At 42.3% G+C, this 24,894-nt stretch overlaps 2 protein-coding genes across 3 annotated transcripts in view; one reads left to right on the forward strand and one right to left on the reverse strand.

The window, feature by feature from the left end:
* The window catches only part of MOB1B (MOB kinase activator 1B), a 136,386-nt gene extending 131,944 nt beyond the window's left edge, over positions 1–4,442 (reverse strand). Inside the window, exon 1 of the mRNA XM_073600665.1 lies at positions 4,298–4,442. Within this exon, the coding sequence (XP_073456766.1) occupies positions 4,298–4,311 (14 nt within the window). The 5' untranslated portion in view covers positions 4,312–4,442. The remainder of the gene's footprint in view (positions 1–4,297) is intronic.
* Positions 4,443–15,162: 10,720 nt separating this feature from the next.
* GRSF1 (G-rich RNA sequence binding factor 1) overlaps positions 15,163–24,894 on the forward strand; it is a 39,657-nt gene continuing 29,925 nt past the window's right edge. The window contains exon 1 of one of the 2 annotated variants that reach the window (XM_073600672.1): positions 15,163–15,501. In XM_073600672.1, the coding sequence (XP_073456773.1) occupies positions 15,316–15,501 (186 nt within the window). In that variant the 5' untranslated portion in view covers positions 15,163–15,315. Of the gene's footprint in view, positions 15,502–22,153; positions 22,265–24,894 lie in introns of those variants that run through there. The other variant, XM_073600681.1, reaches the window with a different exon arrangement.

A 24,894-nucleotide genomic window follows, 5' to 3' on the forward strand; every position in this document is an offset into this window, starting at 1 on the left:
GTTTGGGGATGGCGCCTTCCTGTTCCAACATGACTGCACACCAGTGCACAAAGCAAGGTCCATAAAGACATAGATGAGTGAGTTTGTAATAACACACCTATAGCGTTAATGAGCATTTTGGATGTGTTGTACAGGCATTCATGTTGTGTCAGACAACAGTCCTCAAACACCCTGTGAGATATGTTTTTTTTTTTTCTACAAGGCGAAAATGGGAAATCAACACTTTTGACGCTTTGCAAACGCACCTTACACACACTGCAAACTAGGGTTTCACCGAAACCGATGCCAGTATCGGTGCTGATACCGAGCATTTGCCTGAGTACTTGTGCTCATGCAAATGCTCCGATGCTTGACTCAATACTTGGGCAGCCTCAGAGATGCTCAGTGCGGCGGTGGGGTGGAGTTACAAGCACTGATCTCCCTGTATAGCTTTTCTGACAGCTGCTTCTCCTCCTCTCCCTCCCGCGGCTGTCAGGGAGATCGGTGCTTGTAACTGCCCCCACCGTCGCACCAATCACCCCCAAATGTCTCCCTCTGTGCTCCCCTGGTCTTTCTCTGGGTCCCCCTCTGTGCTCCCAGTGTCCTGCTCTGGGTCCCAATCCATTTTGTCCTCCGGGTCCCCCTCTGTGTCATCCTCTGGGTCCCCCTTTGTCCTCCTCAGCTCTCCATGTCCTGCTCTGGTTCCTAATCCATTTTGTCCTCCAGGTACCCCTCTGTGTCATCCTCTGGGTCCCCCTTTGTCCTCCACGGCTCTCCGTGTCCTGCTCCGGGTCCCAATCCATTTTGTCCTCCAGGTACCCCTCTGTGTCATCCTCTGGGTCCCCCTTTGTCCTCCACGGCTCTCTGTGTCCTGCTCCGGGTCCCAATCCATTTTGTCCTCCAGGTACCCCTCTGTGTCATCCTCTGGGTCCCCCTTTGTCCTCCACGGCTCTCTGTGTCCTGCTCCGGGTCCCAATCCATTTTGTCCTCCAGGTACCCCTCTGTGTCATCCTCTGGGTCCCCCTTTGTCCTCCACGGCTCTCTGTGTCCTGCTCCGGGTCCCAATCCATTTTGTCCTCCAGGTACCCCTCTGTGTCATCCTCTGGTTCCCCCTTTGTCCTCCACGGCTCTCCGTGTCCTGCTCCGGGTCTCAATCCATTTTGTCCTCTGGCTCCCCCTCTGTGTCATCCTCTGGGTCCCCCTGTGTCCTCCCCAGCTCTCCGTGTCCTCCTCCAGTCCCCCATGTCCTGGATCTTTCAGGATGGAGAGCGGAGGAAGGAGCCGGTAAATCTGTCATTTACCGGCTCCTTCCTTTTCTGAATGGACAGAGTCACTGACTCTGTCCATTCATAACTGAAACATCGTGAACCTGTGTTTACGATGTTTCAGTTTATGAACGGAGAGGAGCCGCTGTCTCCTGCCCATTCATCTTCAGTGCAGCTGAGGCTGCAGAGAAAGGGACTGGGGAATCTCAGTCCTCAGTCCCTTTCCCTGTCTCAAAAGGGGAGATATCAAAATAATAATACTAAAAAAAAAAAATGAAATAAAAATGTCAACGTTAAATTGTGAAAAAAAATAAATAAAAATAAAGCATTGTAATACTAAAAATAATACAAAAAATAAAATGGTAAAAAATAAAAAAGCTACCGACACATGTTCCACTGTCAAATGACATTTAAAAAAAGTATCAGTAATCGGTATCGGCGAGTACTTGAAAAAAAGTAACGGTACTTGTACTCAGTCTTAAAAAAGTGGTCTCGGTCTAACCCTACTGGAAACGCCATAGGCCAATTTACAGCATGCGTTTCACATACAGTGCATTTACAGCACGTTTCAATAGAAGTAATTGGAGGCAGTTGCAATGGGCCAACACATGCCAAACTCACGCAGGCAATGTGAGGCAATGCAAACGCTGCCATGTGAACACCTCCATCCGCTCTCTATTTTAACTATTTTGAGCGGCATCGATAGACGTTCGGGAAGCATTAGAAATGTGACCCAACTTACTATTTTTAAAGCCTGTGGGAAAGAGTCCTTAAAGGATTGAAAACAGAATCTGGCGCAGCTGTGCATATTCACCAACCAGCTTTTAACTTCAGCTTTTGCAACCAATCTTTGACAATATGCCCCTGTTCACACTGGTGCGATTTGTCATGCGATTTGACAGTTTCATATTGCATGACAAATCGCACCCCATTGTTCGCAATGGAACCGTTCAAATTGCCGCCACTCATGCCTCAGCAACTTTAAAAAAAGGTTCCTGCGCTATTTTTTTTCTGATTTCATTGCAACTTGCATAGACTTCTGTTAAATAAAGTCGCAAGCAACAATAAAATTGGAGGCGCAAATTGCACTGATCTGTGGCCTTGAAATTGCACTCAAGTAGTGCAATTTCAAAGCCACATTGGTGTGAACCAGAGCTCAAACATAGAAGCTGATTGATTACTGTGCACAGCTGTGCCAGATTCTGTGTGCTCCTATTGTAGTAATTCTTCCTTAGCCCAGGTTCACACTGATGTGGGTTTAAAAGTTCGAACCCGCATGTCAGTCCGACTTCGGGAGCAATTTCAGAGAAATCTGTGCAGGTTCTTGCACAGATGTCTATTGAAATCACCCCCGAAGTTGCCAAAAGTAGTGCAGGACAAACAAAATGATGGTTTCCTATTTAGAATAATAAGCTGTCAGGTTAGTAAAACAGCGATATCAGAATCTGATTCAATCATACAGTTTGTAGTGTACATAGATTTGCAAAACAATGGGATAAAGAAATATTCCTGAACTTTGTTTTATCTCATGGTTATTGTGAATTTGTGTGAATGTATCAATGCAGTGCATGTTATCTCAGCTTGCAGAGCTTGGATTCATTAAATGTGTTTACCAAAAATGTAAATATTGAATATACAGCCTCATGCTACATGACTAAGCTCCATTTCATGCTGAATAAACTAAATGAATGTATCTTGAATAGAAAACTATCTTTAGATAGATTTTTACTCCAAAAGCATTTTATTAAAATAAAAAAATCATATTTAAATATAAAAAAAAAAAAAAAAAAAAAAAAAAAAGAAAAACCCATTTTTTTTTTTTTTTTTTTATAAATCATCGATTTTTATCCACACTGCATGTGATTTGAACAAGAATTTCTGTGCAAATCTCATGCAGATTCCCCCACCGCTGCTTTGTGAACCCAGACTTGTCATAGCGACTTCAGCCTGGATTCACACAGGAGCGGTACAAGAATCGCACCTCATACCTGTTCAAATCACATGCGATTCTTTGCAGTGAGATTTAAGCCCATTCATTTTGTATGGGCTTAAATTGCACCGCAAAAGATATTGGTATTCAGTATCGGTGAGTACAAGTATCGGTACTCTTACACGCTATTAGATTTTCTGCAGATTTTTGTCTTCAGATTTACCAGAAACTCTTAAGGTTTGACCTCATATTATATGATTTTGGTAAATCTGAAGACAAAAATCTGCAGAAAAACAAATAGTGTGTATGGGGTCTGCGAGTTTCAATTTGTATGCAATCAGGCAGGCCCTTGCACTACATGGTTTTGGTAAATCTGAAGACAAAAATCTGCAGAAAATCTAATAGTGTGAGGCTTTACTCATCGATAAGAAAACAGTATCGCTGCAACCCTAATATTTAACTGTTTATATTGTATTGATAGAATTTAAAAAAAAAAACATATTTAGCTGTTTACATAGATTGATAGAATAAACAAACAAAAAAAAAAACATATTTAGCACACGACACAGTATTGCTATAAAATCCCTAATTTGATGATGTCGGTAGGACTTGACAGGTCCCTATACATCTACAAACACCAGACTGTGACATCACTTGACTTCACTTTTTTTCCTCTCTCTCCTGAATGCTCAAGTGTTGCTGCATCTATGAAGAATTTGCATGAAGTGGCCAATCCTAGAATACATTAGGAGTGGGAATGGTTGTCAAGGTAGGCCTGTGTGCCATGAAAAGTTTACCAGGAACACCTCTTTGATCCCTGTACATAAGACAGCTGCAGCCAGGGAAACAAAACACCATGGGTTATGCTGAGCAGTAGGGATCATGTAAGGATCAGCATACGGAGACCGCGGTCACAGGGGGGCTTTATGTCCATGCACACAAAGGACGTAAACGCTGCTAACTGACTAAAGTCTGGGGTGACAGGGGACAGATCACCCTGCGACAATAGAGAAAATGATAGATTGTAGGAGGAAAGAAGGCAATATAAAGAGGGGACTACAACTAAACTAGGTGAGGATTAAAGGGATAATAGAAAGGCAATGACAGCCCCAGTGACACTCACAACAAGAAGCTCATCTCCTCGCTGAGCTGACAGCAGCAGCAGGGACAGCAGCCGGGCGCAGGAGGTGACAGTCCACTCCACACAGCAGATGAGATCCTTCTGCCAGGGAGATAGATGGGGGTGTGAACCACACGCTGCAGACTGCCTTTTTTTCTCAATAACTTTATTTACACACTACAACTGCAACAGCACAAATCACTTCTCATACACCGCTTTACCTTTTAGATGCTCTAAATTTTCTACATTCCTTTAATCATCAATATGTTGTTTTTAAACATAAGTGCAGTTATCTTTTCACATGAAATAAAAAAAGCACATAAAAAATACTATACCTAAAAATGAAAATCACAGAAATGTCAACCTGGGAAAACGACTTATCGGGGCGGGATAAGAAAGTGGCCTGGGCTGTAACAAAAACCGATATGGCTAATGCCTAGTACACGAGATCGGAAAATCAGACAAAAAATATACGCCTTTTCGGAGTGATCGTAAGATAATCTGATCGTTAGTATGCAGCTTTCGAGAGCCAATCACAACAGTTCACGCAAAATTTTCCGAAGGGAACAAACACAAAAATTTTTCTTGCGCGAAAAATATATGGCTTTTCGGAGTGATCGTAAGATAATCCGATCGTTAGTACGCAGCTTTCGAGAGCCAATCACAACCGTTCACGTGAAATTATCCGAAGGGAACAAACGTGAAAATTTTTCTTGTACGAAAAATATGCGGCTTTTCGGAGTGATCGTAAGATAATGCGGTCGTTAGTACGCAGCTTTCAAAAGCCAATCACAACAGTTCACGTGAAATTTTCCAAAGGGAACAAACGTGAAAATTTTTCTTGTACGAAAAATATACGGCTTTTCGGAGTGATCGTAAGATAATCCGATCATTAGTACGCAGCTTTCAAAAGCCAATCACAATAGTTCACGTGAAATTTTCCGAAGGGAACAAACGTGAAAATTTTTCTTGTACGAAAAATATACGGCTTTTCGGAGTAATCGTAAGATAATCCGATCGATAGTACGCAGCTTTCGAGAGCCAATCACAATTCATAAAAATTTTCCGAAGGGAACAAACGCAATAATTTTTCTTGTACGAAAAATATACGGCTTTTCGGAGTGATCGTGAGATAATGCGATCGTTAGTACGCCGCAGCTTTCGAGAGTCAATCACAACAGTTCATGTGAAACTATCCGAAGGGGACAAACACGAACATTTTTCTTGTATGATGCCAGAAAAACTGTTTTCGTTTCATAAGTACAGTATTTGTCTAAAAAAAATAAAAACATAAAAAAAATAGGAAGAGCAAGACCACGCATGCTCAGAAATTAAAGAAGACATTACAATGCAATACATTACATCACAAAGTTGTATTCTGTCATACGAGAATTTTTCCTAAATTTAGTAACCTCTTCATTTTCGATATGAGACTAGCATTCAAAAAAAAAAAAAATAGAGGATCATTCGTCTGATATTCTCATTGTGTGCACGAGGCTTAAAGCATAGCTCCACGCAAAAGGGGAAGCTCTGCTTGTTTGCTTTCTGCCCCACACCGTTGCCACGTTTGACACCTTTCGGAGGGGGGAGCGGGTACCTGTTTTTGGCAGGTACCTGTCCCCATTTCTGGGAGACAGCACCACAGCGAGGTCCCTCGGGAAGTTCGGCCCCCCTCCTCCTTTCCCTGCTGGCAGGCTATTCAGAAAGTGCAGCGCATTTCACGCATGTGCAGTAGGGAACCAGCAGTGAAGCTACAAGGCTTCACTGACAGTTTCCCTTACAAAGAATGGCGGCGGCAGCACCCGAGAGCCAATTGGAAAATCGGTTGGGATGCCGACATCACGAGAACCCTGGGCAGGTAAATGTCCTAATATTAAAAGTCAGCAGCTATAGTATTTTTTGGTGGGGGGGCTGGACCCCCTCTTTAAAGTGGTTGTAAACCCTGTTACACCACTTGTACCTACAGGTAAGCCTATAATGAGGCTTACCTGTAGGTACTGGAAACATCTCCTATACCTGCATGGTTTAGGAGATATTTACCATATACGCTTGTGCCGACGTCATCAGCACATGCGCACAGAAGAAATGGCTCGCTCGTGCTGTTTCTTCAGCAGCCATGCTGTGACCGGCGGCTCCCGCATGCATGCCATTACAACCACTTTAACCACTTCAGCCCTGGAAGGTTTTACCCCCTTAATGACATTTTTTGCGATCCGGCACTGCGTCACTTTAACTTACAATTGCGCGGTTGTGCGACGTTGTACCCAAACAAAATTTATGTCCTTTTTTCCCCACAAATAGAGCTTTCTTTTGGTGGTATTTGATCACCTCTGTGGTTTTTATCTTTTTGCGCTATAAACAAAAAAAGACCGACAATTTTGAGAAAAAAAAAATATTTCTTTTACTCTCTGCTATAATTCATATACCAAAAAAAATATATAAAAAAACAAATTTCTTACTCAGTTTAGGCCGATATATATTCTTCTACATATTTTTGGTAAAAAAAAATCGCAATAGGCGTATATTGATTGGTTTGCGCAAGTTATCGCGTCTACAAACTACGGGATAGATTTAGGGACTTTTATTTTTTTTTAATTGTTTTTACTGGCAATGGCGGCGATCTGCGATTTTTAGCAGGACTGCGACATTGTGGCGGACAAATCTGACCCCAAAATTACACTTTTTGAGGATCAGTGACATTATTACACTGATCATTGTTATAAAAAATGCACTGATCAATGTAAAAATGACACTGGCAGGGAAGGGGTTAACACTAGGGGGCGGTTAAATGCCGTGTCACACCGATTCGGATGGTGCAATGGCCGCCAATTTGGCATGCGATTTGACATGTCAAATCGCTCCAATGTGAACCAGGGCTCAGTCATTGCATTTTGTTCACGAGGAGCTTGGTAAGGGTGTGCCGTTTGCCTACATACGTATTGCTAAAAGGTGTTCCTCTAATCTCGTAACATTGGGAGGTTTTGGTGTAGCTATCACTTGTGCCTTGATAAGAACCGAGTCTTGAATAGGAGTAAATCTCAAGTAAAGCAGAAAAGAGGAAACTCTTCTTCAATAGCAGGAACCTTGATAGGTACTGTATGTGTGGGCAGCACGTTAAAGTATATGTATCACTTATAAAAAAAACCCAGCACATTCAATTTAAAATAGAAATGGAAAGCAAAGCGTTTGTACATAAAAAAAATACTTGTTTTTCTTTTTTCTTTTTTTTTTTTTTTTTCTAAGTGACCACGTGACCTCTGTTCTCAGCAGCATAAGGAGCTTTGAGAGGTGAGGGTGGAGACTGCAGGGAGGTGTGTCAGCAAGAGGCAGAGAAACAGCAGTGCACTGATCTTCCCAGTAAATGGCTGTGCAGAGGGGCGTGTCAGCACAAGTCTGACCAGTGGAGTACAGGTAGGCTGTGCTCCCAAGTAGAATAAAAGAAGAAAACTGACTCTACTGAGATTGATGTACTTCCATATCTGATATGGTCAGTTTGAAATAGGAAAGCAGAAGGACTGGCAGGAACACCAGGGATTTCACACAAAGGAAGCAATACAAAGAGAACAAGAGACTTCCCCATACAAGTACATGGTGCAGCAGACACACATTAGAAATATGAAATGTTGGGGTAACATACACTTTAAAATGAACCTATGCTTTTGCTTATTTGCCCAGCACAGTCACATGGAGCAAGTCACTGACCCCTTCATAATCAGAAGCACCAGATATTTTCAATGGCTTCTGGTGCTGAATGGAAGCGTGTCAGTTATGGGCTGAATTCACTCTCCTGGTGCCTGCTGTATTAGTTCCTTTGTGTGAAATCCCTGGTGATCCTGCCAGTCCCTCGGCTTTCCTATTAACCACTTAAGGACCGGAAGGATTTACCCCCTCAATGACCAGGCCATTTTTTGCCGTTACTTTAGCTGACAATTGCGTGGTCGTGCGACGCTGTACCCAAATAAAATTGATGTCCTTTTTTTCCCACAAATGGAGCTTTCTTTTGGTGGTATTTGATCATTTGATTTAATTTTTTGCACTATAAACAAAAAAAAAACTGACAGTTTAAAAAAAAACAATATTTTTTCTTTTCTGCTATAAAACATACCCAATAAAAAAAAATGTAAAAAATCTAATTTCTTCGTCAATCTAGGCCAATATGTATTCTGCTACATATTTTTGGTAAAAAGAAAATTCCAATAAGCGTATATTTATTGGTTTGTGCAAAAGTTATCGTGTCTACAAAATAGTGGATAGATTTGTGGAATTTTTATTATTATTCTTTTTTTATTAGTAATGGCGGTGATCAGCGATTTGGATTGGACACCTAAGTGACATTTTTGACGCTTTTTTTTGGAACCAGTGACATTATTACAGTGATCAGTGCTAAAAATATGCACTGACAATGTACTAATGACACTGGCAGGGAAGAGGTTAACATCAGGGGCGATCAAGGGGTTAACTGTGTTCCCTCAGTGTGTTTACTAACTGTATGGGGGATGGGCTGCTCGGGATAACACCATAGGTGTGCGCAGGGGGTGTGCCAGGTGTGCCTGGGCACACCCTAATCACCAGAGTTGCCAACCATGTAGTGTCTGTAAAAAGCCAGAGGCTACAGTTGTTCTATGTCTCTGCTGCCTCCATAGCCAATGGTAACGACACTGCCCAGCCCCCTTCCCCAGCGTGCCTTATTTGACTTTACAACAGAAGGTTCCAGCAGCTGAAGTAGGCAGCAGAGGGAGGACTAAACACAGGCTGCAGTGTGGGACAGGATTCAGCCTACCAGGAGAAGCTAAGCACAATGTAGTCAGTACACATACATACATACACACGCATGCATGTGTGCTTGAGCTTTGGGGTGCACACCCTAATGCAATAGGATGCGCACATCTATGGATAACACACAGATCTGTCTTCCTGCATAGCAGAAAGACAAGATCTCTGCGTGATCCCCTGTCAGAATGGAGATCGGCCTTGTTTACTTTGGCAGATCCCTGTCCTGTCTCTGCGGGGAACGATCACGGGCGGCCAGCGGACATCAAGTCCGCCGGACCCGCTGATTGGCTCCCCCGCTGGCTAATCGGCATGCGTAGCCACAATAAACCGTAAACGAGCCCAACATACCGCTACTATGATTCTCGCAGCCGAGCCAACTTGCTGCAGTGTAACTGCGGCGGCTGGTCGGCAAGCGGTTAAAAACTTACCACACTAGACATAAGAGCACTACGTGGTCGGTTCTCTAGCTATGCTGGGAACTCAGCCTGCTCTCCTAAAATGATCAGACTTGCCCCCCACCTGCACAACTGCCATTCACTGGGAAGATCAGTGTACTGCTGCTTCTCCTCCAGTTCTTGCAGCTGAGAACAGCTGAGAACAGAGATTATGTGATCACTTATGAAAATGGGAAAAAATGTTTTGCCTTTCATTTCTATTTAAAAACTGAAAGAGTTGTTTAAAAAAGTGAGGGTTTACAATCACTTTAAGCTTGTATCTGTCTGCCCCATGTTGGCATTTTGCAGAGTAGAGTATTGACTGGCCAGAGATAGAGCCAGCTTGAACATATATTGTAATATACAGTATGTGAAACTAATATCCCTGTTTTTTGCAAAATGTAAGAGTGTTCATCAGTAAGCAAAGTGCTAATTCAGCATTTCTAAGAAGGAACTCTCTCCCTGACCAACAACAGGGGAACAGTGTAGCTAGCGAATAACGTCACAGGTCTGTGCAATTCAGTCCTGTTGTTCAAGCTATATTTCACTAATATATTTACTCACTTTTTTAGCGGGGATTCTGTTTTCCTTTTTTTTCAAGCACATGTAGGTCTGTAAATTTGTAAATTGTGTGACCACCCCCATCTCCTCCCTAGAATAGCATGGGAGAAATAGGAAGACTGCCATGGTAGAACTGCAGTCCAATAGGCTAATTTCACAAAGCAAAAACAACAGCTTTCAACACTTAAAGCGGCGTTCCACCTAAAAGTGAAACCTCCGCTCATCTGCTTTCTCCCCTCCAGTGCCACATTTGGCACCTTTTAGGGGGGAGGGAGGAACAGGGACCTGTTTTTGACAGGTACCCTTTCCCACTTGCGGGAGACTCCACCGCGGCGCTTTCCCTCAGAAGTTCGGCCCCCTACTCCGCCGCTGGGCCAAAAAAAAAAGGGAATTGCACTTCGCGCATGCGCAGTAGGGAGCGAGCTGTGAAGCAGAAAGGCTTCACTGCCGGGTTCCCTAACTACGTATGGCAGCAGCAGCACCCGAGAGCCGATCTGAAAATTGTCTGGGGTGCCAACATCAGGTAAGTGTCCTAATATTAAAAGTCAGCAGCTACAGTATTTGTAGCTGCTGACTTTTATTTTTTTCATGGGGGGCTGGACCTCCTTATTCTTGTTCCAAAGCTTTGTGAATTGAGACAAATTTCTTGCAAAATAAATGGAATAGGGATTGTATGATGCGTCCTACATAGTCAGGAGATTTGGAATAGGAAAAGTACAGCATAGCATACAAAAGTAGGCAGTGTGAAATAGGGAATGTACAGTACAGAGTACAGAATGAGATGATGTGGAATAGGGAATGTACAGTACAGATTACAGATTGAGGTGATGTGGAATAGGGAATGTACAGTACAGAGTACAGAATGAGATGATGTGGAATAGGGAATGTACAGTACAGAGTACAGAATGAGGTGATGTGGAATAGGGAATGTACAGTACAGAGTACAGAATGAGGTGATGTGGAATAGGGAATGTACAGTACAGAGTACAGAATGAGGTGATGTGGAATGGGGAATGTACAGTACAGATTACAGAATGAGGTGATGTGGAATAGGGAATGTACAGTACAGAGTACAGAATGAGGTGATGTGGAATAGGGAATGTACAGTACAGAGTACAGAATGAGGTGATGTGGAATAGGGAATGTACAGTACAGAGTACAGAATGAGGTGATGTGGAATGGGGAATGTACAGTACAGATTACAGAATGAGGTGATGTGGAATAGGGAATGTACAGTACAGAGTACAGAATGAGGTGATGTGGAATGGGGAATGTACAGTACAGATTACAGAATGAGGTGATGTGGAATAGGGAATGTACAGTACAGAGTACAGAATGAGATGATGTGGAATAGGGAATGTACAGTACATAGTACAGAATGAAGTGATGTGGAATAGGGAATGTACAGTACAGAGTACAGAATGAGGTGATGTGGAATAGGGAATGTACAGTACAGAGTACAGAATGAGGTGATGTGGAATAGGGAATGTACAGTACAGAGTACAGAATGAGATGATGCAGAGTAGGGAATGTACAGTACAGAGTACAGAATGAGGTGATGTGGAATGGGGAATGTACAGTGTAGAGTACAGAATGAGATGATGTAGAATAGGGAATGTACAGTACAGAGTACAGAATGAGGTGATGTGGAATAGGGAATGTACAGTACAGAGTACAGAATGAGGTCATGTGGAATAGGGAATGTACAGTACAGAGTACAGAATGAGGTGATGTGGAATAGGGAATGTACAGTACAGAGTACAGAATGAGGTGATGTGGAATAGGGAATGTACAGTACAGAGTACAGAATGAGGTCATGTGGAATAGGGAATGTACAGTACAGAGTACAGAATGAGGTGATGTGGAATAGGGAATGTACAGTGTAGAGTGCAGAATGAGGTGATGTGGAATAGGGAATGTACAGTGTAGAGTACAGAATGAGGTGATGTGGAATAGGGAATGTACAGTACAGAGTACAGAATGAGGTGGGAAATGTCTCCATTAGATCATCTTTAGTGCTGCTAAGCCCGGACACCTAAAGCTGTTAACCCCCACAGTACCAGAAGCTCAGGAGCAGGAAGAGGACAGGGCAGCACTGCAGTGAAGATTTTCAGAATCCAGCAGCTTGCATATTTTGGGAAGTAAAAAGCAGATGGTGCATAGGTGAATAAGACAAAGGATTTAAAGTGATAGCCTGAGTGGTGATGATGCTGGAGAAATAACGGACTGGTTACCACAAGACTGGCGGTCATGGATAGAAGGCAGCTCCCAGGAGATGAAGGAATCTCTATGCCGCATAAAAACAGAAACAAAGCAGTGGCGCTCCTTTGTTTCTGTTTTTCTGTTGCATATTTTGGGACATACTTCATTACAGGTAAGTAATGTAACTCAGCTGTAGAGAGAATTTTTTTCCCAGCTAAACTTCAGCTTTAAGACTGTGGATGAGCTTATGTTTGTTCAGAACCAGGTTTGTGCCTTAATCGGGAAGTCAGCTGTTATTCCTTGTCCAGTGAGCTGCCTCACAACTGATGTAGGAGTAAAGGAAATCCTAGTCTGAACCTACCCAAGAATGACAGCTGACTTCTGGGTTCAGACCTGAACCTGGTTCTGAACAAATTCAAGCTCATTTCTATTTAAAATGGAATTCTAGGCTAAGCCTAACTAATCTTGAAAATACCCCCCACCCCCTCTAACACATGTGCTGACTAACCTGTGTAAAAAAAGATGTATACACTTGCCTATTTTCAGCCTGCTATGGTTTAGTCATATGATCTGCTGTTTGTCAGCCAGTCGCAGCTGCAGGGGAGAGGATGGAGCACTCTGACAATGGCTGGAATGCTTAGTAATGTTGACATCACCCATAGGCTTCAATGGCCTATCTGTTGTTGCCTGCTCTCTCCTCTCCCCTGCAGCTGCGACTGGCTGACACAGAGGAAATCACATGACCAGAACGGGCTGAAAATAGGTAAGTATATACCTTTTTCTTACACAGATTAGTCAACATAGGTGTTAGGCGAGGAGCGGGGACATTTTTAAGACTAGTTAGATGTAGCCAGGAATTCCACTTGAAAACCTTTCTGCCAGTAGCACCTCCACCAGCAGGAAAGGCCCTTGCCAGCCTTGAGGGTGACTTGAACACACAAGGCATTCTATAGCTCCATGCACTTGTCTAGTACAAAGCCAGGTGCAGGCAGTACTGAAAGTGGAACTTCAGTAATTTTTTCATCTTCCCATCTATTAAATCTTCTGCCCTTGTAGTTTTAACTTTGGATAGTAAAACATTTTTTTCTGCCAGTAAATACCTTATACAGCCCACTTCCTGTTTCTTGTCTGGTAAAAAGCCTAGGCTTATGACATCATGCACAGCTCTCTCTCCCCAATAGTTTTGAAAATGGGATAAATTCATAGGCTAGCATGAGTTATCCAATAAAATTATATAAATTTTAAATTTAATATAGGATAGGTCGGTTAAATCAGTTAAACCACCAATGAATGCATGGATACTGCAAAATACCCTTATAAATATGGGCTACTGGTCACAGACCGTTGACAGTTGCCAGAAGAAAGTGAAGAGGACAGCTCCCCAGCGGCTTTTTTTACGTGGTTCTTTGTCTTTGGGGTAAGTTTGTTTTGATTACTCAGAAGAGGGAATGTTATTGAGCTTGAGCCGTAGTGGCTTGGTTTATTTATTTTATTTTAATACCTAGACTACTGCAACTCCCTCCTCATTGGCTCACCTTTACATAGACTATCCCCCCTTCAGTCCATCATGAATGCTGCTGTCAGACTCATCCACCTTACAAACTGCACAGTGTCTGCTACCCTTCTCTGCCAATCCCTCCATTGGCTGCCACTCGCCCAACGAATTAAATTCAAAATACTAACAATAAGTTACAAAGCCATCCACAACTCTGCCCCCAGCTACATCACTAGCCTAGTCTCAAAATACCAACCTAATCGTCCTCTCTGTTCCTCCCAAGACCTCCTGCTCTCTAGCTCCCTCATCACCTCCTCCCATATCCGCCTCCAGGACTTCTCCCGAGCCTCGCCCATCCTCTGGAATTCCCTACCCCAATCTGTCAGACTGCCTCCAAATGTATCCACTTTTAGGTGATCCCTGAAAACTTTCCTCTTCAGAGAAGCCTATCCTGCCTCCATCTAACAACTGCACTATTTTCTCCATTAGCTCATCCCCCACAGCTATTACCCTTTTGTATAACTTGACCCTCCCTCCTAGATTGTAAGCTCTAACCAGCAGGTCTTTCTGATTCCCCCCTGTATTGAATAGTATTGTACTTGTACTGTCTGCCCTAACGTTGTAAAGTACTGCGTAAACTGTCGGCGCTTTATAAATCCTGTATAATAATAATAATATAATAATAATAATTTATTTATCTATACTTTTAAGTGATGTGATAATAAAATTATTTGTAAATATTTAAAAAAAATTATTAAACCAATAAAAACAGCCACGGCCAAAATATTTATCCAATATTTTATTTCAAAAGAATTGCTTTTCTGGTTTTGATGTTATTTAATATACACAATGTAAAATGCCTGCTGCCTTATATCCCATGAGAATTTGCAAGGAAGAGAGAGGGGGTGAGTCATAAGAGGGCCAATGAGAGCTGCAGGGCTGGAGATGTGCCTCTGTGGGTCTGTGTAAATTCAAGAAGTGAACAGGCAGCAGCTTCAGCTGCCCACAGTTAAAATGGATGCAGACAGACTTAATGGAGGGAGATTTCTGCATCATATTTGGCAAGTACAGAATGCCAGTATGTATAAAATAATATGCAAAGTAGTTGGAGGAAAGCTTCAGAATGACAAATATGTTTTTATTATACATTATATGAGCAGACTGCAGTTCCTCTTGTAGGATCTATATGACAAGGTCAGCTGATTGGCACAATGTCACCACGACCTGTTTCCCCCCACCCACGTGATGCCAGGGCATGATGGGAAATGCAGTCCTAGTCCAGGTTCATACCAGTCCTCATTGGTCGAGCGCAGCGCGATTCACGCAGGGCAATGTAATGCGTACTGACGTTCGGCTACTGCCGCCTGTGATTGGTCGGAGACAGGGAAGGCTTGCCGGGACATGTAGTTTTCGTAGGCACGGTCGCTTTGTGATTGGTGGGCCTGTGAGAGGTGGTTGATGGGCCATGTAGCGTGTAGAGCGGTTTGGGGCCGGCTCTAGCGGCGGGTGTTGTTGCTGCTGCGATTCCGGCTGTGTTGGGTGCTCTGGTCCTCTGCATGGCCGGGAGCTGCAGGGTCATTAGCGCCTCAATAGCTCAGCTAGTGCTGAGGGGCCGGGGAGCCGCGCTACTGAGGAGAGGAGTGCCCGGAGTACAGAGCTGTTTGCTGGGAGGGCTGCCGGGGAGAGTGCGGGCCCCGGGGCTGGACAGGCCGCACAGCGCTGCCTTCTACACCAACACACAGGTAGGTAGGTAGGTCGGTTATATATGGGGCCACCTCCCCTCATACACGGCCTTCTTCTAGGGGGAGCACAGCCCTCCTCTGTCACCCCCTCATACATCTCCACATGACCTACTCACTTCTAAACTCACCTTCCTACATTCAACCCGAAATCTATTCTGTTACTACTTACCAATCATTAGATGTAATGGCTGCATCGCCTTTCTGGCTCCATTCACACCTAAGTGTTCTGCAGTGATACCTGCTGCACCACGCTTTCTTTGTGGCAAGTTTTTGGAGCAGCACCATTCATCCCTCCGCTCCAATGGAGCTCATGTACCAAACTTTGGCACAGAGCCCGGTGCGTTTGGTGGTGTGACTTTTTAGTGCATTTTGTCTGACAGTTGCCGCGAAATTGCGGGTCTTTGGGGTGCCATTAAGAAATAATGACATCACAAATGTGTCCCCTGTTTTTCCGCGATTCTAGTATGCTCAGGTGTGAATGGAGCCTTAGGCTTTCTTTTTATTTTTTTTTCTGTTTTCATATAGTGATCCAGCCAGTAAGTCTGTCAAAAGAACAAGCTCTCCAGCAGAATGCATTAGTTTGCATAGATGAGACAAACCACTTAAAGGGATAGTTCGCCTTTAACACAAAATTGCCTGTGTAGATAAGGGGCATATGAAGATAGAAAAAAAAACTGTGCAGCTCTGACTAAAGTTGATTTATGCCCTTGTTATAGGTGTAGGTCATTTATATACCTTATGAAGAGTGACTGGAGTGCTCCCCGGGGCGTTGCCAGGCGCTCCCCGGGACGCTGCTAAGTGAGGCCTAGTCATCACTGCTCACCTCCACCATCACAGGAATGCAGTCCCAAAAGCTGAGCTCAGAGCTACAGCATCAGGGGAGAGAAAGGGCATGTGAAGGGGTTTGAATCAGAGAAAGAGCTCACTCTTGTGATGGTGAGCAGTAAAGACAACATCCTGGGAGAATTCCAGTCAGGCTTCATATGGTATGTAAATGGTCTACACCTATAGCAAGGGTTTTATTCCTCTTTAGTCAGAGCTGCACAGTTTGTTTTAATCTACAAACATCCCTTACCTTGTAAAGGTGAACTATCCTTTTAAGGACCAGGCCTATTTCTGACATTTGTTTACAAGTTAAAATCTGTATTTTTTGCTAGAAAATTACTTGGAACCCCCAAACATTATATACAGTAATACTTTGAATTGCGAGTAACGCGCTTGCAAGCATTGTCTTGCAAGATGAGCGGATTTCAAGCCTCTGGGGTGTGAAGTAACGCATATGGCCAGAGGTACGGGGGTGCCGAAGACCGCTCAGAGACACTCGGTTACCAAGTGTCTCCTAGTGTTTCCGAGTGTCTTCAGCGCCCCCACACCTTTGGCCACATGTGGTACTGCATACACCAGCAGTGGCACTGGAACGCATTATTTGAGTTTCCATTGGTTCCTATGGGGAAACTCGCTTTGATATACGAGTGCTTTGGATTACAAGCATTCTTCTGGAACAAATTATTCTCGTAATCCAAGGTACTACTGTATGTATATTTTAGCAGAGACCCTAGAGCAGTGGTTTTCAACTCCTGTCCTCAGGACCCACTAACAGGACAGATTTTAAGTATGACCTTGGGGAGATGCAGACTAGAATACTGCAATCACTGAGCGGCAAATGATATCATCTGTGATGTATTTCAGTTATCTTGCAAACCTGGCCTGTTAGTGGGCCCTGAGGACAGGAGTTTAGAACCATTGCCCTAGAGTATAAAATGGCGGTCATTGCAATATTTTATGTCACACAGTAAAAAAAAATGACACACCAAAGTTAGCACAATTTTTTTGTATAATGTGAAAGATTTTGTTACACCGAGTAAAAAAAATACCTAACATGTCACGCTTTAAAATTACGCACGGTTGTGGAATGGCGACAAACTACGGTACATAAAAATCTCCATAGGCAACGCTTTAAAATGTAACCGTTACCTGTTTAGAGTTACAGGGGAAAAAATTTTTGCTCTTACTCTAATGATCGCGGCGATACCTCACGTGTGATTTGAACCTGGGCTGCAACTAACGGTTATTTTCATAATCGATTAGTTGGCCCATTTATTGTGTTGATTTAATCGGTTAATAGCCTTAAAGAGTGTGGTGTATAATTTATGTAAAGTCTAAAAAAAAGGCAATTTATTCTTAAATATCTCTATGCAGTGGTAAATATAAATAACCAACTATATGGTTAGGGAGCAAAATATCTAATCCACTCGGAGAAAAACAGACAGAAGAGATACACTGTATAAACTATTAGAGAAGAGATATACTGTATATACTATTAGAGGGTGAATCTGGTAAATATCATCAGACTCAGATCAAATTTTTTTATTAAAAAACAAAACAAACAATGACTTCCTTAAAAAAAAATGTCATTTTAAGAACGTTTGTTCGATTTTCTAATCGTTAGTGGGGTCAAAACGATGTTCGTTTTCAACCACAGTGATGGGAAAATTTAGAAATAGAAAACTTCTTGGTCAAAGGAATTTTCAGACGGTGTATGTGGTTTTTGTTCAGAAATTACATTCATTTTAAAAACAGAATGTTAAAAACAAGTGAAAATTTCAAACAACATTCTTTCATTCAGCGAATGTACAGAGATTTTTCGTCTGAAAATTGATCCGTGTGGCCAGCATAAGGCTCGGTAGACACCTATGCAGTTTGCTTTTACGTTTAGTAACATTAAACATTTTTAACCCCATTTAGTAAATAGGGTTAAAAAAAAACTAAAATTAGCCCTTTCATAGTACAAAAAAGCAGATAATCACTACTGTAAGGGGTTCATTTTTTTACTGTAGACCTGTGAAAGTAATATTTACAGTAGCGATTTGCTGTTTTTGTACTATAAAGGGCTCAATTTTTAGTTTTTTTTTTTTTAATCCCCATTATGTTACTGGCCGATTAATCGATTATGAAAATAGTAATCGATTAATTTCATCGATTAGTTGTTTCAGCCCTGATTTAAACACTGTTTACGTTTTGCGGGCACGACTTGCGTATGCGTTTTATTTGGCGTGCGAGCACCGAGGAATGGGGGGCTTAAAATAAGAAAAAATTAATACAATTTTTTAAAGCCCCCCATCCCTCGGTGCTCGCACGCCAAATAAAACGCATACGCAAGTCGTGCTCGCAAACGTAAACAGTGTTTAAATCAGGGCTGAAACAACTAATCGATTATGAAATTAATCGATTACTATTTTCATAATCGATTAATCGGCCAGTAACATAATGGGGGAAAAAAAAAAACAAATTGAGCCCTTTATAGTACAAAAACGGCAAATCGCTACTGTAAATATTACTTTCACAGGTCTACAGTAAAAAAATGAACCCCTTACAGTAGTGATTATCTGCTTTTTTGTACTATAAAGGGCTCAATTTATTTATTTTTTTATCCCCATTATGTTACTGGCTGATTAATCGATTATGAAAATAGTAATCGATTAATTTCATAATCGATTAGTTGTTTCATCCCTAATTTAAACACTGTTTACGTTTGCGGGCATGACTTGCGTATGCGTTTTATTTGGCGTGCGAGCACCGAGGGATGGGGGGCTTTAAAAAATTGTATTCAATTTTTCTTATTTTATTTATTTTTTTAAATTTTTACGCTGTTCCTTTAAAAAAAAAAAAATCTGATCACTTTTATTGCTGTCACAAGGAATGGTAAACATCCCTTTTGACAGTAATAGGCAGTGACAGGTACTCTTATGGAGAGATCTAGACCCCAAACCCCTCCTCTGCATTTGAAAGTATTTTGGCGTTTTTTTAAAAACCTGTAATTTTTTTTTTTTTTGCCGAGTAAACCAGAAGTGGCCTCTTGATGGCGCGTCGGGATTTCTATATCAGAGACCCGATCAAAGTCGAATCCGGCTTTGATCGGGACTCCAGTCAGCCGGCGGACGTTCTGGCTGGTGGCTTGGGTCTCCCTGTGGGCGGAAGGCAGCGGGGGGGGTGGCGTCCCCTCCCGCTGCTTGTAATAGGCATCGCTTCAGTACAGCCACTAAAGCAAAATGACATACAGGTATGTGATTTTGCATGAAGTGGTTAAAGTAGAGATGCACCAAAACATAGCAGATGAAAATGATGTTATCGGCATTTTACTAATAAGAGAAAAAGGTGCTCATAATGGCCCCCAAAACGCTCAATTTCACCACTATTTTACCACAGTTTTACTGTGCTTATGGTGTGGTTTTCATAGGTTGTGTGACTCAGAAAACGCATCCAAAACATAATGCGTTCTTGTTAAGTTTTTAATGCATTTCAACAGAGAGGTGCATTTTTGGTGCGTTTTTTTTTTTTTTTTTTTTTTTTTTTTTTTAACCGCTTCAGCCTCGGGAAGATTTTACCCCCTTCCTGACCAGAGCACTTTTTGCCATTCGGCACTGCGTCGCTTTAACTGACAATTGCGCGGTCGCGGCCAAACAAAATTGACGTCGTTCCCCCACACACACACACAAATAGAGCTTTCTTTTAGTGGTATTTGATCACCTCTGCGGTTTTTATTTTTTGCGCTATAAACAAAAAGACAATTTTGAAAAAAAACGCAATAGTTTTTACTTTTTGCTATAATAAATATCCCCCAAAAAATATATATATAAAAAAATGTTTTCCTCAGTTTAGGCCGATATGTATTCTTCTACATATTTTTGGTAAAAGCGTATATTGATTGGTTTGCGCTAAAGTTATAGTGTCTACAAAATAGGGGATAGTTTTATGGCATTTTTATTAATATTTTTTTTTACTAGTAATGCCGGCGATCTGCGATTTTTATCGGGACTGCGACATTATGGCGGACACATCGGACAATTTTGACACATTTTTGGGACCATTGGCATTTGTACAGCGATCAGTGCTATAAATATGCATTGATTACTGTAAAAATGTCACTGGCAGGGAAGTGGTTAACACTAGGGGGCGATCAAGGGGTTAATTGTGTTCCCTGGGAGGTGATTCTAACTGAAGGGGGAGGGGACTGTGCAGGGGAGATGACAGATCGCTGTTCATACTCTGTATGAACACACAATCTGACTGTTCTCCCCTCAGAGAACTGGAAACTGTGTTTACACACACAGCTCCCGGTTCTCCATGCGTCAGCCGCGATCGCGGGAGCCCAACGGTGATCGTGACCGCCGGGCACTCGCATCGGCTCCGGGGGCGTGCAGCGGGCGCACGCCTTCGGCGGCCACAGGGCGAAGCAACATAACAACATTGCTTCGCCCAGCCGTGCCATTCTGCCGCAGTACAACTGCGGCGGCTGGTCGGCAAGCAGTTAACTGACCAAAAATGCAGGAAGCAAGATTTTTAACACCACAGCAGAAACACAACAAACCAGTGTGAAGACATACATAGAAATAGAAGGGATACATTTTTCCTGAGCTTTTCTTGCGCTAAAAGTGCTGATAATGACCAACAATAAATTCGTATTCATTTAAAATCATTATATTAATTAAGTCTAATATAATACAATTATATAAAAAAAAATATATATATATTTAAAAAAAAAAATCGGTTTTCGGCTAAGTGCATCCTGCACTTTCAGTTTCGGCACCAAAGTTTCCATTCAATGCACCTCTTGTTTAAAGTGATTGTAAACGATCACCTTGTAAAACATCCCATTCAGTTTCACTGCCAGATTCCCTTAGCCAAAATGGCGTTAGCAGCACCTGGGAGCCGATTGAAAAAGCGTCTGGATTCGTGGACGTGTAAGTGTCCTAATATTAAGTCATCAGCTACAGTATTTATAGCTGCTGATATTTATTTTTTTTCTGAAGGAGCCTGGAGCTCCACTTTAAACTTATTAATGCTTCTCTTCCTTTTATATAGGCTCACTTTTACACTAAGGGCTCTCACTCCGCTGATCCCCGTTGAGCAGAAAGATGACAGGTCCATCACTGCACGCTGTGCAGCGACGGACCTGTCAGAGCGCCGCTCTCCCCTATGGGGGATCGGGTGATGACGGACCGTAGTGTCCGTCGTCACCCGATCCGATCCGAAAACGGATGGAAAAGTAGGATTTTCCTCCGTTACACTTATCGGAGCGGGTCGGATGTCAGCGGACATGTCACCGCTGACATCCGACGCTCCATAGGGATACATGTATGTCCGTTTTTCATCCGAAAACGGAAAGATGAAATACGGACATACGGATCGTCCATGTGAAAGAGTCCTAAGAAAAAAACTAAATTGTTTGATAAGCTGTTAGGCAGGTGGCTCCTCCAGTACATGTACTCTGGCCTCTACTGTTCACGACTGTTAAAACCTGTTTATTATGCTGTATGAATCTTTATGGTTTTGTACAGGAGTGTGCTGTCCTCTTACCTGAATAATGTTTTAAAGCTATATGCCTTTATATTTCCTAATTGTGAGTCCCTAAGGGTTTTTTAATTTTTTTTTATTTGCAGTTTTGTTATATTTTGATGTTTTTGGGTTTTTTTGGTAATTTTGCTTGTGTACTGTTGTAAAAACGTAATAAACATACTTTTTTTTTTTTTTTTTTAAAGCTATTAGCTGGCGTTTGGCTTTAGTTTGATAGTGTATCTAAATCTGCTAGTACATCTAACACTCCCCTCCCCCAGACTGACAATGCTTCTGTCTGCTGTGCTCCTTCATCCAGATTGTAGGCATTCTAATACACGAGGTGTGTTACTGGCCAGACCACCAGGTGAAAACAGAGGATAAAGCCTAAGAAAAAGATAACTAATACAGCCACCACATCTAATGATTGGTAAGGTGCAGTGTATTACATTTTTGGTTTTGGGTGTGATACTGCTTTAACCACTTGACCTCCGGAAGATTTTCTCCCCTTCATGACCAGGCCATTTTTTGCGATACAGCACTGCATTACTCTAACTGACAATTGCGCGGTCATACAACTCTGTAAACAGATTACTTTTATGTAATTTTTCCCTCAAAAATAGAGCTTTCTTTTGGTGGTATTTGATCACCTCCTGCAGTTATTTTTTGCGCAGTTGACAAAAAAAATGGTATTTTGAAAAAAAAATAAAAATATATATTTTTTACTTTCTACTTTAAAACATATTCGATAAAAAAAATTCTTAATAATTCTTCATCAGTTTAGGCCAATATGTATTCTGCTACATGGCTTTGGTAAAAAAAAAATCCCAGTAAGCGTATATTGATTGGTGTGAAAAAAACAAACTATGGGATATTTACTGGAATTTTTCTTTTTTTTTTTTTTTTTTTTTATACTAGTAATGGCAGTGATCAGTGACTTATAGCGGGACTGCGATATTGCACGAACAATCTGACACTTTGTGGAAACCGGTGACACTAATTCAGTGATCGCTGATAAAAAAAAAATGTTAAACATCTAGAGTGATCAAATGTGAGCCTAACCAGAGTTTTTGTGTTTACTATGAGGTGCTTTCACTAAGGGATGTGCTGGATTTTATACCTTGCTTTGCAGGGAAACAAAATTAAGCACACCCCCACTGACAGGACAGAGCTTTGCTTTGTTTACATAGACAGAGCTCTCTTCTGTGTTCCTCCTCACAGATCAGCGGGTTGGGGCAGACATCCATTGGCCGACACCCGCTGATCATCTTGTGCTGTGTCTAATCGCAGCAGAAGCAGCACGTTTTACCTACCCAGAAGTGCTGGATTACATACTAGGTACATGATCTGGCACAGGAGAGCCACTTTGCCGCCGTATAACATTGTTATGTGGTCAGCAAGTGGTTAAAGTAAGAGTCCAGTCAAATCTTAACCACTTCTCTCCCCGCGTATAGAAAAATGTCATATGAGGTCCATCAGAACAAGTCTCTTGGGCACACCGGGTCTCCGATCACGGTAAAGAGCCTATGATGTTGGCTTTTTACCATGTGATCAGCCTGTCCAATCACAGATGATCACTGTGTAAATAGGAAGTGCTGGTTATCGGCATTCCTCTTTTCACACTGACGTGAGTAGAGCAGAGCCGATAAGCGACTTTCCTGATGGGGGATCTGCACTGATAATCAGTGCATTTATTATAAGTGCAGCCCCATCAGCAGTGCCTATCATTGCCACCTATCAGTGCTGCAAATTGGTGCTGCCTCATAAATGCTGCATATTAGTGCCTCCTCATCAATGCCCATCAACACATATCAGTGAAGGAGAAAAATTACTTAACAAAGAAAAACGTGTTTTTTATTTTTTTATTTCCAAATTTTCGGTCTCTTTTCTGTTTGTTTAGCAAAAAATAAAAAACCCAGCAGTGATTAAATTCCACTAAAAGAAAGCTCTATCTGTCTAGAAAAAATTATAAAAATTTAGTTTGGATACAGCAGTGCATGGCTGCGCAATTGTCATTCAAAATGTGACAGCACTGAAAATTGGCCTGGGCAGGTAGGGGGTTTAAGTGCCCGGTATTGAAGTGGTTAAACCTGTTTCCACCCTCATTCTTAACCTATTTTAACTACCCTGTTAAAAAAAAAAAAAAAATGTCTATACTTATGCTGAAGGGAATCCAGTCTGGTCACATGGTCTCTCCAGCAGCTGGCCTCAGTGAAGAAGAGAGATCACTGGCAACATCTGCAGAGCCTGGGCGGTGACGTATACTTTAGGCTATGGAGCTTCTGTTGTCTACTGTGCCTCCTCTACACTGAAGCCAGTGCTGGGAGCCGATCCTGTGACTGGAATGGAGTGCTCTGAGTGGGCAAGTATAGACATCTTTCCTGTACAGGGTAATTAGAATGAGGTTGGGAGTAGGTTTAAGTGTAGTTAGGATTTGACTAGACTTCTATTTTAAAGTCCATGACATAGTGCCTCCTGGGATGTCCATGTCACACATCCTAGTAGATGCTTTTACTAGCAGACACTTGCACGTTGTGTGCAGATGTCGCAGGTTTGGAGACTCCTCTGCCCATGTGCAGGAATTTTTTATGCCTGTGTGCAGTACACCTCCATGTGTAAACGATTGTGTCGCAGGTCTCTGCTGGGTCCTGAAAAACTGTGGCACATCTGTGCACACGCAAGATATATAAATAAAGATCGCAGGGGGGGTCTGGGACATATTTGGAGGGCTAAAGTTTTTCCTAAAGCGGAGCCATACTCTCCTTCTCTACAGCTCTGCTGTGTCCCAGATCTCCCCACTGGACAATGTGATCTTCAGCTAGGTCTGCTTTCGGGTACCAATTTTTGGTTATTTTCATTGGCCCCACAGAGATGACATATGCATGGGAGTTCATTCATTTTGGCATTGCTGAAATTGTGTAGACTGAGCTGCGCTTGCACTACAGGACATACAGGCAGGTAATGGAACTTTAATACAGGCAAGACAGTGTGTCTCTTCTGCATTAGAAACCCTGCCTGTTTTCCAGATTTTTTTTTTCTCTTGGTTAAAGTTCCACTTTA

Source organism: Aquarana catesbeiana, linkage group LG01 (genome assembly GCF_042186555.1).
Source record: "Aquarana catesbeiana isolate 2022-GZ linkage group LG01, ASM4218655v1, whole genome shotgun sequence".
Classification (NCBI taxonomy): Eukaryota; Metazoa; Chordata; class Amphibia; order Anura; family Ranidae; genus Aquarana; species Aquarana catesbeiana.